Here is a 17,012-nt window from a genome sequence, read left to right as displayed (position 1 = left end):
TCAAAATGGCAAATATTAAGAAGAATGATAATACCCAGTGTTGGTGAGGGTGTAGGATAAGGTAAAGGGCACTCTCAAACACTGCTGGTGGGAGTATAAATTGATTCAACCTTTCTAGAAAGCAATTTGGCAATATGTATCAAAAGCCTTAAAATGCCCATACCCTTTGACCCAGCAATTCCATTTCCAGGAATTTAGCCTAAGGAAATAATCAGAGATTAGGCAAAGATGTCTGCACAAGTATGTTATCACAGTGTTTTTAATAGTAGTGAAAACCTGGGAACAATTCATATGTCCAAAAATAGGCAATTATGGTGCATCCATTTGATGTATTTGACAGAGACTGCTAGTTCCCTACTCAATATCCATTCTCTCAAATGTTCCTTAATAACAGAACTCTGATTTTATCTGAGTGGCAATTTGCCTGACTAAAAGACTACATTTCCCAGCCTCCCTTGTTGCTATGTGTGGCCAATGAAATGTAAGTGGGAGCCAGCTATATGGCAGAACTGCTAGGAAGATTTCTTAAAGGTAGCTTAATAAATTGGAAGCATCCCCAATTTGCTCTTACCCTCCTCCTCCTTCCTAGACTATGTATTGCTGGGGCCATAGCTACCATCTTGGCAACCTTGAGGATAAAAACCAGATACTAGGATGGTGAAACAGAAAAATAGAATGCTGAGATCTAGATAATAAAACCGCCATACTAGTCCTAAACAGCCCACCCTTGGATTTAAGTAAAAGAGAAAGGGCTTCTCTTTTGTTCAGATTACTATTAATAGGTTTTACAGCCAAATCCACTACTAAATGCAATAGTGAAATACAATGTAACCATCAATAGCTGTATGACAAAAATATTGAGATGGTAAAATGTTCAGTATGTACTGCTAAATAAAATAAGCAGACTATAAAATAGTGTTAGAGTATGATTGTTTAATTTAAAAATACAGGCATACCACGTCTTATTGCGCTTCACAGATGTTGCATTTTTAAAAAATAAATTAAAGGCAAGACCCTCCACCTGCAAAAAGATTATAGTTTACTTCATTGCAAGACTGCTTCATTACAGTTGTCTGAAATGGAATCCACAATATCTCCAAGGTATGCCTGTATATATACATTTGCTTATAAATATACTTGCCATTATAAAATTTATTTTCTTTATGCTAGTCTGTGTTTTTCAGGTTTTTTGAATCAAGTGTGATTATTATATTATTTAAGTGTGAATTATTTGTTAAATAAAGGCTGGAAAATCATATAAAACAAAAGTCATTAAAGAATGGAAACCCTCTAGATCTGTGCTAAGAGTTGGTTGACTTTATAGCTAATTGAATAAATTTGAATTAAAATAAAAAAGAAACATACTAAACTTTAGGATATAAAGGCTAAAATGTACTTTGTATATAATCTGGTGTAAGCTAAATCATTTTATAGCACAGGGAAAACATAAGCAATATAAAATTAAATCAAATACTCAATACTCAAATATTCAAAGTTGTTATTTTAAAAGACCCTAGTCATACATATATAGAGTACCTTTGTAGCAGGCAAGTGTAAGAGCACTTTCTTTGAATTCGTTAGAATGAGTGTTGATGCCTGCCCCATGATCTAGAAGAACTCTTGCAACTTCCACATGACCTGCACTGGCTGCTTCCATTAAGGGGGTATGTCCATTTTCATTATGATCTTCTATATTTGCACCTTCATTAAGTAGCACTTTCACAATGTCAACAAATCCTCCAGCACAGGCATAAGTCAATGCAGTGTTTCCTAACAAAGAGCCAAAGATATACAAAATTATGACAGAATGGATAAAATTATGATTACGCTACTGCTTTAGTTCTACCTCTTTCATTTTCTTACATAAAGGAATAAACTATCATCTCAAGTTTTTCTGTTGTACTAGTTAGAAACATCATCTTAATTTTCTTACTAATTAAAAGGTTTATTATAAACAGATCAATTTACCACTCTTCACATTTCCTCAGCTCAAGATTAAGAACCATCTTGAAAAATTACTTTCAACATATTTTTATCTAAAACATTCTATTATATCGTTTATAATTATTCCTTTTTCTCTCAACATTGTACAACTTAGAAACAATTTTATTTCTATGTATATTCATTTCTTGTAGCTCTTCTTTATCTTTATAGATTTGTTCATAAGACAATTCATTGTTTTAGGTACATTTTCCTTCTGAAACATATCTTCAATCTATATTTAGTAACCTAGTGAGACATATATAAATTGCCCTCAGCATAACTCCTTCAAAAATAAAATTTATTTAAAAGGTCATTATCCCTTGGTTTACCACTTATTTCTTTCCTGATTTTTAAAAAAATATATATTTTATTGATTTTATACAGAGAGGAAGGGAGAAAGATAGTTAGAAACATTGATAAGAGAGAAACATCAATCAGCTGCCTCCTGCACACCCCCTACTGGGGATGTGCCTGCAACCAAGGTACATGCCCTTGACTGGAATCGAACCTGGGACCTTTCAGTCCGCAGGCCGATGATCTATCCACTGAGCCAAACCGGTTAGGGCCCTGATTTTGTTTTGAGGATTTTTATTTATTTATTTATTCCTTAAAATGTATTTTTAAAATTGATTTCAGAGAGGAAGAGAGAGAGCGAGAAAGACAGAAATATTAATGATGAGAGAGAATCATTGCTCGGCTGCCTCCTGCAAATCCCACACTGGAGATCAAGCCTGCAACCTGGGCATGTGACTTGACTGGGAATCAAACTGTGACCTTCTGGTTCATAGGTTGATGCTCAGCCACTGAGATACGCTGGCTGGGCTTGAGGATTTTTATTTATTAAAGGGGGCGGGGAGATGGTTGAACCATCCAACAGAATGAGACTAGAGAAGATTATTTTAAAGGTTCAGCAAGAAAACTATAATTTCAAAACTCAATTTGTTCAGAATTCAACCATTTAACCATCTCAGACATTATGCGCATTAATATTACTACAACTTGGGCAGCAAAATCACCTAGAATTCCTTCTACGAAGTCTTGTTCATTTTAAAAATAAACGAGGCTACATTTAATATTTACTTAATTGCATGGAACTCTGATAGGCTTTCATTATTTAAATTTCTTTTTAAACCACTAAATCCAAGGAATCTCACTACTAAAACTATACCTATAACTCAAGAGATATTCAGTACATGTGTCATGAAAAACCTTATGGGTAAAAAAATACTCTCAGGTTAATCCATAATCTAAAGTCAAGGGAGCTGTACTAAATGAGATAAAGAAATTATAAGAGATATAGTCCATAATTTTGCCTCTTTATTTTTTAAAAATATATTTTTATTGATTTCAGAGAGGAAGGGAGAGGGAGAGAGAGAGAGAGAAACATCAATGATGAGAGGGAATCATTGATCGGCTGCCTCCTGCACACCCCCTACTGGGGATGTGCCTGCAACCAAGGTACATGCCCTTGACTGGAATCGAACCTGGGACCTTTCAGTCCGCAGGCCGAGGTTCTATCCACTGAGCCAAATCAGCTAGGGCAAAAAATTTTGCCTCTTTAAACAATGCATATAATTGTGGTAGAAAAAAGTTGTCCCTTACAGAAAAACTTACCAAATAGAATCTAAGTATGGTTTAAAGACTTTTGAAGATATCAAATTAATCTGTATTTTACTCAGATTCTAAACAAGGGCTAAGATTTTTCTGTAGGTTTACAACTGGTTTTCCCTAGGAATCAAATTTTTATCTTTCAAGTTATAATTAATTTTATCAATTTATTTTTTCAAACTCACACATAATTTTCTATATACCTGTTGCAGACTGGGAGTTGACATTTGCATCATGAAGAAGTAATAATTTCACAATATCTAAATAACCTCCACTGGATGCTGCCATTAGGGGAGTTATGTCTCCTTTAGTCCCTCGATCTTCAACATCAGCATGCATAGCAAGCAATACCTTTAAAACACAAACAAACAGAGAAATTATCAATTCTTACTATTAACATTATTTCTAGAGAATATACTAAATCTGGGAAAATACTCTTTTAGAGTGGGGGGGGGGGTAATAAAAAATAAAAAATAATCACCTTTGGGAAAATATGCCAGCATTTGGTACTCAAAACACCAAGTTAGATGCTATATTTTTACAATACCATTACATATTAATGTTTAAGTATGTAATCACATTACCCATCCTATTATATAATGGAACTGCTCTTGTCAAAGAATTGGTATTATGCTTGGGATTATCTAGTAAGAGAACAGCAAAACTACACTCACAAGATAGAAACTGATAAACACATGGCTATTTCCCAATATTGCTCCAACAGAAGGAAAAATTTAAAAGAATTGGGGTAATCTGGCAAAATGAAAATAAATCATCACTTTCTATTATAGCTGCGTATTATTTCCAAAGACAAGTTTAAAATATTATTATTTCTAAGTGTTTATTCATTAGGACTAGTTTTGAGTAAATGGTAGAAAAATGGACCATGCCTAGTTGCATGTACAGGCAACGAATTAATTATGTATCAGTTTCTGTTTTACCTACTGCCCAGAAGGAAAGACCTTGGCCTATAATTATAATTTTTTATTAATGATAAAATAAAACATCAAAACCCTTCAATAATTTTAATTATTTAAAATGCCAAAGATTATTTCTGCTTACTTGTGCTAATTCATAATACCCTGCTGAACAAGCCAAACACAGCAGGCTTTCTCCTTCTTCTGTATGTTCATTTACACTTCTGCCTTCATCTAGTAATTTACGAACAGCATTTACATCACCATCTGAACAAGCTTCTGCCAGACTGCGACTGAAAATAAAATCATCAACAATTAAGCAACCCAGAAAGACTCAGGGTCCCATGATCATAAATTACATTAAGTATAAATAGTCATACATAGAAAAATATTGATATAATAAAAAAAACCTGTATGAATACCTTGTTTACTGAGTCTTGTTTGCAATACTTATTCATGGATGTCAAGTAAGGCAGAATAAGTGAATATGAAATAGTTGTCATTTTTATATTTTAAAATATCCTAACATATTGTCATATTAAACTTTAAATAAAGCTTTTTACAGCTATTAGATGCACAAGTTATTTTATTTTTATTTGTTGATTTAGAGACAGAGGAAGGGAGAGAGAGAGAGAGAAACATCGATTTGTCGTTCCATTTATGTGGGATTGAACCCACAAGCTTGGTGTACCAGGATTATGTTCTAACAAACTGAGCTATCCGGCTGGGCTAGATGCACAAGTTTTTAAATAATACTATATTAGTGTAATGATTCTCAAAGATATTTGGGACATAATCCTATGGTTTAAAATTTTATTCGGTAATAGTAGAAGGTAAAAATCTAAGTAATCTTATTGCAGAATGATTATTAACAAAATCCGTGAATTTCAAACTTAATGTGCATACAAATCACCCATGTTTCTTATTAAAATGCAAATTCTGAGTCAGTATATCCAAATTCTGCATTCCTAATAAGCTGTGAGGTGATGCTGATACTGCTAGTACATGGACCATATTTGAGTAGCAAGCACCTAGATTATTGCATTAACAACCCATTTCATTTATAATTTCCCCCAGTGTTATTGAGCCATAATTGGCATAAAGCACTGTACAAGTTTAAGGTGATTTGACTTACATATATTATGAAATGACTACAATAAGTTTATTTAACACCCATCATCTCATTTAGATACCAAAAAAGTGGGGGTTTTTGTTGTTGTGCTGAGAACTCTTAAGATTAACTCTCTTAGCAATATTCAACCATTTTATTTATTATTATTCAAAGCAGTTAATTTAAAGTTTACTCCTGTAACTGTTAGGAAAAGTAACTTCCTTAGAAATGGAAACCAGATCTTACTCAGTTTGTTTTCTCACACTTTAGTACAGTACATTCCACAAGGACACTCAATGAATATGAGTAGAATATAAGGATAAAAATATAATATTCATTTTTATATACATATTTATATATACATTTATATATCAACTTAAAATACAAGAGTGGGCAAAAGTAGGTTTGCAGTTGTTCATACACAAAAAGACATGCAAGTTATGATTATTACAATGGCTTTATTAATTCAAAAGAATATCACAATGGCACAGTAAACCTACTTTTGTCCACCCTATATAAACCCACTTGACTAAAATTTATAAGCCCCTCCAAAAGATATATTTAACCAAAATTTGCCACTCAAGAAAACATCTAATATCCAGCAGAAGTCATTAAACACATACGTGTCTATTTGTCCTGCATTGTGGCCGTTTTCTGCTTTCATTCGTGTCAGTGCAGCAGCAGCTTCATCCAGCGCACAACTTACTGAGGATGTTAATCTCCGGAGTACCTCAGGATCTGCAAAAGCTTTACCATCAGCAGTTGACAATTTGCCAATTCCTTCAGTGTGCGTCAAGCAATCAGAAGTGCAGGGGAAGAAAACCATAAAAGTGCAAATTGTAATTACATTTCTAAACATTATTAGCTAAGGCAAAAATGACATAATCTCCATAATAACGCTGAAAGAATATTATGCTGATAATTTCAATTTTGCCACTAATGTCAAAAGACCATCCATAACCACCTATGTTTTAGTTTTTCCATCTTTACATTCAGAGCATATAATATTAATTTGTTCCCTACTTAACTCCAAATGTAACTTAATATGATGCTTATTTTAGCAAATACCGTACTTTCCGGCGTATAAAACGACTGGGCATATAAGATTTTCCTGGGTTAAAAAGTCGTTTTATACGCCAGAAAATACGGTATATTGGACTATATTGATGGGATTAGATATAATGGATTAGATATATTGGACTACCGTATTTTCCGGCGTATAAGATGACTTTTTAACCGAGGAAAATCTTATACGCCCAGTCGTCTTATACGCCGGAAAATACGGTAAATGAGATTTCCTTCAAAGTATCTAGTCATACCATAAGATCTCTAGGACAGAATTGTATTTATCTATAGACTATTTTCAGTAGCAACAAAGGGGATATTCTGTAATGTTCAACAAACAATCCAATAGTTTCCTCCTTTGGCCAAATAGACACTTAGAACCATCTTCTAGGGCCACATTGTAAATTAAAATAAATTCCTTCTTGCCCAACCAGTGCAGCTCAGTGGTTGAGTGTCAACCTATGAACCAGGAGGTCACAGTTTGATTTGTAGTCAGGGTGCATGCCTGGATTGCAGGCTCAATCCCTAGTAGAGGATATGCAGGAGGCAGCCAGTCAATGATTCTCTCTCATCATTGATGTTTCCCTCACTCCCTCTCCCTTCTCTAAAATCAATAAAAAATGTTCATTAAAAATTCATTTTTAATTTTATTATTTGCTTATGATGAGCCAGACACAAGGGAGACAAAAAGGATTAAGACATAGTTCCTATCCTCACAGCACTCACAGTCAGGTAGGACTATCAGATGTCTAAGTTGGCAATAAATCATTTTATCTAGAATCAGTGACTACTGTAAGCAAAAATTTTGTTGATAGTACCACTGCCTGTTACCACTAAAAATGAGAGAAAAATAGTCAATAAAATTTTGGAGAACAACAACAACAAAAAATGGGAAAACTTGCCCAATAAGATATAAAATGGCCCTAGCTGGTTTTGCTCAGTGGATAGAGTGTCAGCCTGCAGACTGAAGGGTCTCAAGTTCGATTCCAGTCAAGGGTACATACCTAGGTTGCAGGCTTGATCCTGGGCCCTGGTCAGGGTGCATGCGGGAGGCAACCAATCGCTGTGTCTCTCTCACATTGATGTTTCTCTCTCTGTGTGTCTCCCCCTCCCTTCCACTCTCTCTAAAAATCAATGGAAAAATATCCTTGGGTGAGGATTAACAACAAAAAGGAACACCAAAAAAACAAAAACAAAAATTGCTTAATGTACCAGAAAAGAGGCAGTCCTGAGTGAGAATCAGAAAAAAGAGAAATGAATTAAAAACCCTTAACTAGAGATCTGAAGTAGTACTCACAACATGAGAAGTGTCAGCCTAAACCAAGGGGTAAAGATGTACTACCACTAAAAAAACTTGGTCTGGAAAAAGAAAGGAAATTAGTCCAGAAAATATTTGGAGAATAGGAATGCCATTTCTCCACATTTCTTTCTGTTCTAAGCAAAATGTAAGGTTCCAAAGCACAGAAAAAAAAAGAAGGTGGCCAGGGCATTCCCATTTCAGAAATATTATACAGTATACCCCTAAATCACAACAGGAGACTCATAAAAAATCAGACTAAAAGGGAGGGATACCCAGTATAATTACTAATGTGATCTTCATTCCTTTTTTTGTTGTTGTTGTTGTAAATACTAGTCCTGACCTAAATTAAACAGTCTTCTGCTGGATACTTACATATTTTGATCAATATATTTTTAAGTTTGTATCAATTCCAAAAAGAGACATTAAATGGACTAAAAGTCAATCCACTAAAAATTGTACCTATGCTTTCATAACAGGATAAAGTTAAAAGAATAACAAGACGATATCAAGTAAATACATTCCTAACATACTATTTATGTCTTTCCAAGAATAATATAGAAAAACTCAATTTCTTTTAGCTCCTATTTTTCCCCTAGTCATTACTTGGTCAAATGTATCATTGCTTATTTCCTTCAATATGAAATGTGTTAAAAGGTTGCTGTAATTTTCCTGAATACCTATCTTTAATATTATGTTTATTAAAGGACAGTTGACCCTTAAACAAAACGGGTTTAAACTGCGCGGGTCCACTTAAACACAAATTTTTTTCAATAAATATGCTGTTGGCCCTACATTTCCCTGGAGTTTCATATCCACACATGTAGAGGGCCAATTGCATGCATTGTTCTATGCCATTTTATATAAGGAATTTGAATAACCATGGACTTGGTATCCTCAGAGGGTCCTGGAACCAAACCCCATAAATACTAAGAAACAACTGAGTTTGGGGGAGTTATATGTGAATTTTTTATTGCATGGAGGTTGACAACCCTAACCTCCTGCGTTGTTCTAGAATCAACTATACTCAGAAGCTTAATGAAATTCCCCATATTTTTTAAACTTTTATTTATTTTCTGTATTTTAATAGCTTTAACATGGCCTAACATATATGTCGCTGTAATAATATATATGTATATCTCCATAGAAGTGTCTAGGCGCTATTTTAAAAAGTAAGCTTTAAATTCTTCCAGATTAAATTCTTACGTATGTGTAATGTGCACATATATTTATATTAAGACATTGCAGACGGATCACGAGAATTCTCGCTTCATATCACACAGTGTTTTACAAATATCATACTTTTAAAAGATATTAGCTTGTAAGAACATGTAATAAATAACTTCAAAATGGAATGGGTATTTAATTTAAAGTGTGCCTTTAACATTTATATAAAATGTTTTTTGTACTTATTCAATAGAAACTTACTGGCCACTGGGTAAAGCTAGCAATAAAACTACTGGTCCGCAATGTGTTAAGTAAGTAAATAAAGGAAGTGTCATACAAAGTGAACATTCAAAAGCAATATACAAATATCAGAAAAAAGTTAACTTCCTTCTTAAAATATAATTTTAGGAGATAAAAGGTTTTCATTACGTATAATGGAAATTTTGCGTAGCAAATAATAAGTAGGTTGAAAAATAGAACAGTGATAAGTACATATTATTTTGAGAAAGTATGCTTATCACAGATTTTCTTTTCTGCTAGTTCAGAATAAGTTGATATAGCTTGGTATATTTGACTAGAGCTGATCCAATTTTGTGTTCAATTTTTATTTAAGGTCTTCTAAATAAAAAAAAAGCAATCTATAATTAAGATAATAACAGACTAAAATAAATAAGTAATCATAGAATTCCCTAAATCAGTTAAAAGATTCATAATTTGATTAACTAAATTTAAGTTTACCTTTCACGGTTTTATTTTATAATATAATTAGTAATAAATTTTCCTTGATAACTAGGTTATTATCTAATACATTAAATATGTTAGTGCAGAGCCCAGAAATCACTCACAGAAAACTTTCAACCAAGAATTTTTAAAATATAAAATGGGAATGTTTTCTTTAGGGGAAAAAATCCTACATAATAAAAAGGCAATATGCAAATTGCATCACTCCGCTATGCCCACGATTGGTCCGGCTGGAGGCGCGGGGGGCGGGGACTCGCGAGTCCCTGACTCCCGCTCCTCCCACCGGCCGTTAGGCCAACGCTGCGGAAGGACCCATGGGGCCGGCGGAAGACGCTGGTGGTGGCCGATAGCGTGGCTGCTGGCAGCAGTTTTCCGCCAGCAGCAGTTTACCTCTGGCCACCCGCCGATCGGAGCGCCTCCCGGATCGGAGTTCCTCTCGGGGTAGCCGATCGCGCTGGCGGGAGGCGCTCTGATCGGCGGGTGGCCAGAGGTAAACTGCTGCTGGCGGAAAACTGGTGCCGGCAGCCAGGTGAAAGTCTATTGCACGAAACTTCGTGCAACGGGTTTCTAGTATATATATATATTGTATAGAGATTTCAAATTTCACATAATCCTATATAATAAAAGGGTAATACGCAAATCAGCCAAACGGCTGAATGACCAGTCACTATGACGCACACTGACCACCAGGGGGAAGATGCTCAACGCAGGAGCTGCCCCCTGGTGGTCAGTGTGCTCCCACAGGGGGAGCGCTGCTCAGCCAGAAGCTGGGCTGACTGGCTGGGTAGCACAGCAGTGGTAGCGGGAGCCTCTTCTGCCTCCACCGCCACACTAAGGATGTCCATGGAGAGCGGCCCTAAGCCGTCAGTCGAACAACCCCAAGGGCTCCCAGACTGCAAAAGCGCACAGGCCAGGCTGAGGGACACCCTCCCCCCCTCCCCGAATGCACGAATGTCATGCACCAGGCCTCTGGTGTTATATAATTTAGGGGTAATCTCGTATAACCTTGTATAACAATCTAGACTTTTAAAGAGTTGAAAAAGAGAAAACAAAAATGACGTACCTGCTGCTTCTAGCAATGCTTCTAGTCGTGCCTGTGTCTCTGGATCCACAGTGCGTAAGTCTGCTCCTTCTGCAGTGCTTGATAAGAATATCTCTGATGTTGTTTTAAGCACTGGGTTATCCAGGTCTTCTTGGTCCAAAATAAATGATTCAACCTGTTTATGAATTAAAGATGCAATATCCATTAAATTAATCTCAATATTGTTAGAGTAACTGCAATTTAAGGTAATATAGCTTCTGATTTGGAATTTAAGTATATCCAGATAAATTACTGTAGAAATATGGGACTATGGGAAGAGACTTTGAGGGAGCCTCCCAACTATCTGCTTATCTTTAGCTCTGACTACAAATATAACATAGACACACCAAATTCAAGTTTTCTAGAGAGCATTGTATCTTCTGTGCCTAACACAGGGCCTGAAAAGCAGCATTTTTTCAATGAAGCAAGTCAATGAACATAGCCCCCAAGATGATGTATAGGGGACTACATAAGAAAAAGACTAGATAGCATAGATAAGTCATTCAGGCACAGCTTTTCCTTGCTGCTAATTAATTTATTCAATTCTAACTCTTTAAAATAATGTAATCCACTGCCAAATATCTGCAGTCTTAGAGACAAGCAAGCTCCATGAGATTAGGAACCATACCTATTTGTTCATTGATCCTCTGGGTCTAAAATACCTTGCAAAGAGTAGATATTCAATACATATTCCATGAAATAAGTAAATTATATAACCAAAATCAACTTATGAAAATAAAAACAACTCACTAATTTCAAATAAAGTTCTTTTTAAATAAATTCTCTTAAATAAAATATGCACAACTTTTCTGGAAAGCTATTTGGAAATGCATCAAAATGCCTTAAAAAGCTCATGCCCTGCTCCACTGGTGTGGCTCAGTAGTGGAGCGCCAACCTATGAATCAGGAGGTCAAGGTTCAATTCCCGGTCAGAGCACATGCCTGGGTTGTAGGGCTTGATCCCCAGCAGGGGGCAGGCAGGAGGCAGCCAATCAATGATTCTCTCTCATCACTGATGTTTCTATCTCCCTCTCCCTTCTTCTCTGAAATCAATAAAAATATATTTTTAAAAAGCTCATGCTCTTTGATCTTGTAATTCTATTTTAAGAAATCTATTAAAAATTTACAAGGTGTACTGGTTAATAATGCCAATTTTTTTCAATAGATGGAGTTATACATATGTTGATATACCTTATCTGAAAGCCAGATAAAAATATGCAAGGATGTTGACTGCAGCATTAATTAAAATTCCAAAAAGAAAAAAACTACAATAGGGAATTTGGTAAATGCATTTTGTACATTCACAGGATGGACTACTATGCAGTCACTATACACAGTATTTTTGAAGCATACTGAATGGCACGAGAAACCATCAAACTAAGTGAAAGCCACAAGATTCAAAACAGTATGGTCGTTATTTTGCTAAAAGTATATATGTACATGTAAGTAAACATGAAATGAGTACTCATAGTATATAATCATGAATACATATTTACATACCTATATACGTCTATCTATAATAATAAAAGCGTAATATGCAAATCGACCAAACAGCCAAACAATGGAATGACCATCCAGACGACCTTCTGGACAAAGCCGAGGCTGCGAAGGCCTACTGTACTCTTGCACATTCCAGGCATTGTGCCTCTAGTAATATATAAATACTAGAGGCCCGGTGCACGAATTTGTGCACCAGTGGGGTCCCTCGGCCTGGCCTGTGGGATCGGGCGAAAACTGGCTCTCCGGCATCCCCCGAGGGGTCCCAGATTGCGAGAGGGCGCAGGCCAGACCGAGGGATCCCACCGGTGCACAATTGGGGCCGGGGAGAGACGCGGGAGGTTGGCCAGCCCGGGTGGGACTGTGGGAGGGCTCCAGGGCATGTCCAGCGTGTCTCCCTCAGTCCCAATCGGCCGGACCCCAGCAGCAAGCTAACCTACTGGTTGGAGCATCTGCCTCCTGGTGATCAGTGCACATCATAGCAAGTGGTTGAGCAGCCTTAGCATATCATTAGCATATTACGCTTTGATTGGTTGAACGGCTGACCGGTCGACCAGACACTTAGCATATTAGGCTTTTATTATATAGGATGTATACCTGGGGAAGTTAACAGTTTTTGTAGACAGATAGAAAAACTGGAATAGAAAGGTTAAGTACTTCTTCAGAGTCACACAGCTAATAAATGGCACAGCTAGGTTTCAAACCCAGGCCATTAAGCTACAGAATCTGTGCTCTTAATCACTAGGCAATGCTATATCACAAATTTATAAACAAAGCACCTCTGTATTTGGACTACATTATTTGGCATATGTAGCTAGTTGATTATGTTTCCACAATGGACACCAAATAAAGATATCCTAATAAAGACAGTCAAGTTAGAATGATTTGGATGTAATTTATTACCTATCCTACCTAATAATAGACAAATATGCAAATTGACCACACCTTTGCTATGCCCAAACCACGCCCACCAGCCAAACCACGCCCACCAACCAATCAGGACAAGTATGCAAATCACCCCAACAAAGATGGCGGCTAATTTGCATATCAAGACAGCGTAGAAAGAAGCCAAGGGCTGCAGAAGGGAGCAAAGCTGCGGAGAAGCAAGCAAGCCGGGGGGAGGAGACGGGAGGAGTGGAGGCGGGGCCGGGGGCGAAGGAAGGAGAGCGGGGCGGGCTGGCGGAGAAGGCGGGCCAGGGGACAAGGGAGGAACGGAGGCGGGGCCGGGGGAGAAGGAAGGAGAGCTGGACAGGCTGGCGGAGAAGGCAGGCCGGGGGACAAGGGAGGAGCGGAGGCGGGGCCGGGGGAGAAGGAAGGAGAGCGGGGCGGGCTGGTGGAGAAGGTGGGCCGGGGAACAAGGGAGGAGCGGAGGCGGGGCCGGGGGAGAAGGGAGGAGAGCGGGGAGGGCTGGCGGAGAAGGCGGGCCGGGGGACAAGGGAGGAGAGCAGGCGGGGCGGGGTAGAGTGCAGCAGGAAACCCTATTGCAGGATTTTTCCTGCAACGGGAACGCTAGTTATACTATAATTTTACAAAATAAGTCTTTAAACTTCAGATCTAATAACATTGAGCAATGAACTATGTACTAGTATGTACTTAGTATAATACAACACAGCTTCACTAATATGTAATTATAAAGATGGCATTCTAGATCCATGCCAATAGATAAATGTAGAATATTAGTTGTCAAATGATATCAAAAAGTAACTGTATAACAAAGAGCTTGTTATAAGTCCACGACATTAGGTATTTGCAGATACATATACCTGCCAGTTGTAAGGATAGATAAAACCATGATTCCAAATTCTGGAATTTCTAACTGAAGATGGTATTTAGATGTTAACATTTCAACTTTATGAAAAGTATTGGTCTGAGTGGTATCATATATTATTATAGAGACTAATACAGAGTATATGTATTATGTAACATTTTAAAAATCCAAGTTAAGGATTTCCAATTCTCTCCCATTTGTTTCTCCAATATTTACTGAAGTCCTATTTTATACAAAGCACCATGAGAGCACAAAAATATGGTAGAAGAAATAAGTCAAAGACTCCAACAATGATTACAAAAGGCCTAAAAGAGAAATAAATGGTATAGATATACACAATAGAGAGAAGTCACTTCCAGCCCCAGTAATCTAAGAAGACATTGCACAAGTAGTATTTGAATTTGGTTTTTAAGGAAGCATAGAATTTCAACAGGTGGTCAGATGGCGGAGGGGTAGGGAAGAAGTAGAGGTGGGAGGGAATAAAATGAAAAATAGGCTTGAAGATGCATTTGGAAAATGATGACTGGTCCACACAAAAAAACATAAGGTCCTCTTCATACATTGCTAATGGGAATATAAATGATGCAGCCACTGTGGGAAACAGTTTGACAGTTCTTCAAATATTAAACATAGAATTATATGATCCAGCAATTCTACTTCTATGCATATATATATGAGGATTGAAAAGATATATACTTGTTCACACAAAAACTTGTACACAGAAGTTCATAGATGCATTATGATATAATGCAGACATAAAAATGGAAATTGAATGTCCATCAACTGATAAATAGATAAACAAAATGTGGTATATCCATACAATGGAATATTATTTAGCCATAAAAAGGAATAAGTACTGACACATGCCAGAATAAAAAGTTATATGAAAGGTCCAGCCTAAGCAAATCCATAGAGACAGGAAAGAGATTAGTGGTTGCCTGAAGAGTCAGGGAGGGAGGAATGGATATGATTGCTAACAGGTCTGAGATTTCTTTCTGGAATGATGAAAATGTCTGGAATTAGATAGTGATGAATACTGCATAATCTTGTAAATGTACCATAAACCATTGAATTGTACACTTTAAAATGTTAAATTTTATGATATGTGATTATATCTCAATTTAAAAATATATATAAGGTACTTAGAGTAGAATTATGGCTTTAGAAAGAATAACTGGGGATAGATTTGAGTAAGATCATGTAAAAGGTGATAGACTGCTCACTGCCTAACTGGTCACCACCAGTAAGAAGACAGAGAACCAGCCCCAGCTGGTTTGGCTCAGTGGATAGAGCATCGGCCCAGGTTTTATTCCGGTCAAGGGCACATGCCCAGGCTGTGGGCTCGATCCCCAGTAGGGGACATGCAGGAGGCAGCCAATCAGTGATTCTTTCTCATTATTGATGTTTCTATCTACCTCTCCCTTCCTCTCTGAAATCAATTAAAAAAATAAATAAAATATATTTTAAAATATTTTTAAAGGCATAAAAGATAGACACTATGGTAAGAGACAGAACAAAAGAGTTGGAATTACATAGAATTATATTCTAAGAATTACATTTATATAGTGCCTCCAAGTATTTTTACCTTATTTCATCATTTCAATAGCACTGTAAGGTAGGTGAGGCAGGTATTGTCTTTGTTTATTGAGAAAGAAAAAGAATCTCAGAAAGGTTGAGTGATATGTCTGATGGAACTAGCACTTGAACCTAATTCTCCTGATCTCTTGTGCAATATTCCATTATATTTTGTTGCCTGATTGAAATGCTCACTGCCTACCTAGCTATCCACTAGGGCTATCTTTTATGCCTTTTGAAACTGGAAGAATGACACTCACTGAGAATCAGCATTCACTTGAATTTTCTTTTCCCCCCATTTATTTTTCCCAGTTTTCTTGAGATATCATTGACATCAATGTTGTATAAATTTAAGGTGTACAACATAATGATTTCATATGATGCACATATTGCAAAATGATTACCAAAGTAAGTTTAGTTAACACCATCAATTCACAGTTACAATCTTCTTCTTGTGATGACCACGTAAATTGTCAAATGTAGTTTTAGCCATTTTATATTTAAGTTCTGACCCACATGATCAAAAAACTTTAAATATCTACAACACTTGGGAAAATCTTAAGTTCCCACGATTTTATAGTCACATATAACTAAACACATAAGTGATTTAAAAATATTTGTGTCAACCAGATGTGCCAAAAAGCACTTAATTCTATTATTATTCTGTTCTATCCCCTCTAAAATTTTATAATGTGGAATCAATTTTTTAAAAACCCAGTTATGCCTATTACTTTGGGAATATTTGGGGATTGCTTTTAGCAGTTCATAAATATCTTACTGATAAACCCACTGAAACACATACTCTTGAAATTCAGAGTGACATATCATCACCTCAATATATATCTGGCCAGAAAAAATGGAAACCATTTATAACTACATGAAAATATTAAATAAGACCTATTCTGTACATTTAATAAAGGCTTGGTGACATAGTACCAAAAAAGTCTATAAAATGGGTAAGTCCAAATTTATGACATATCTAATGAAATTAATCTTCATTATGCAAAGGAATATAAAGTCTCATAGTTTCTTATATGTAGCTGAAGGATTACAGAAATTCCCCTTATTGCCTGATGATACATGTACACAGCTCATCTCTATTCACCAGCTTCATTCAGCAGCAAACATGAAATACCCAACTAATAGTGATATTTGCCAATGGCAAAACTGTTTATTTCAAGTCTTAAATATTGCAGATTTTTC

The 17,012-nt window shown here is 36.4% G+C and overlaps 1 protein-coding gene across 7 annotated transcripts in view; it reads right to left on the bottom strand.

Annotated features, from left to right (window-relative positions):
• The window catches only part of LOC307100685 (ankyrin repeat and KH domain-containing protein 1), a gene marked incomplete at its 3' end in the record, with an annotated part of 127,204 nt that overhangs the window by 84,994 nt on the left and 25,198 nt on the right, over positions 1-17,012 (bottom strand). For all 7 annotated transcript variants that reach the window (XM_079773212.1, XM_079773208.1, XM_079773209.1 and 4 more), the window contains exons 2-6: positions 10,953-11,106; positions 6,243-6,399; positions 4,654-4,801; positions 3,795-3,942; positions 1,537-1,770 (exon numbers count right to left, since the gene is read on the bottom strand). In XM_079773212.1, coding sequence (XP_079629338.1) covers positions 1,537-1,770; positions 3,795-3,942; positions 4,654-4,801; positions 6,243-6,399; positions 10,953-11,106 — 841 coding nt within the window. The remainder of the gene's footprint in view (positions 1-1,536; positions 1,771-3,794; positions 3,943-4,653; positions 4,802-6,242; positions 6,400-10,952; positions 11,107-17,012) is intronic.

Source organism: Cnephaeus nilssonii, assembly GCF_951640355.1.
Source record: "Cnephaeus nilssonii genome assembly, chromosome: 5".
Taxonomy (NCBI): domain Eukaryota; kingdom Metazoa; phylum Chordata; class Mammalia; order Chiroptera; family Vespertilionidae; genus Cnephaeus; species Cnephaeus nilssonii.
The sequence above is the reverse complement of the archived record's forward strand: the minus strand, read 5'-3'. Positions and strand labels throughout refer to the sequence as shown.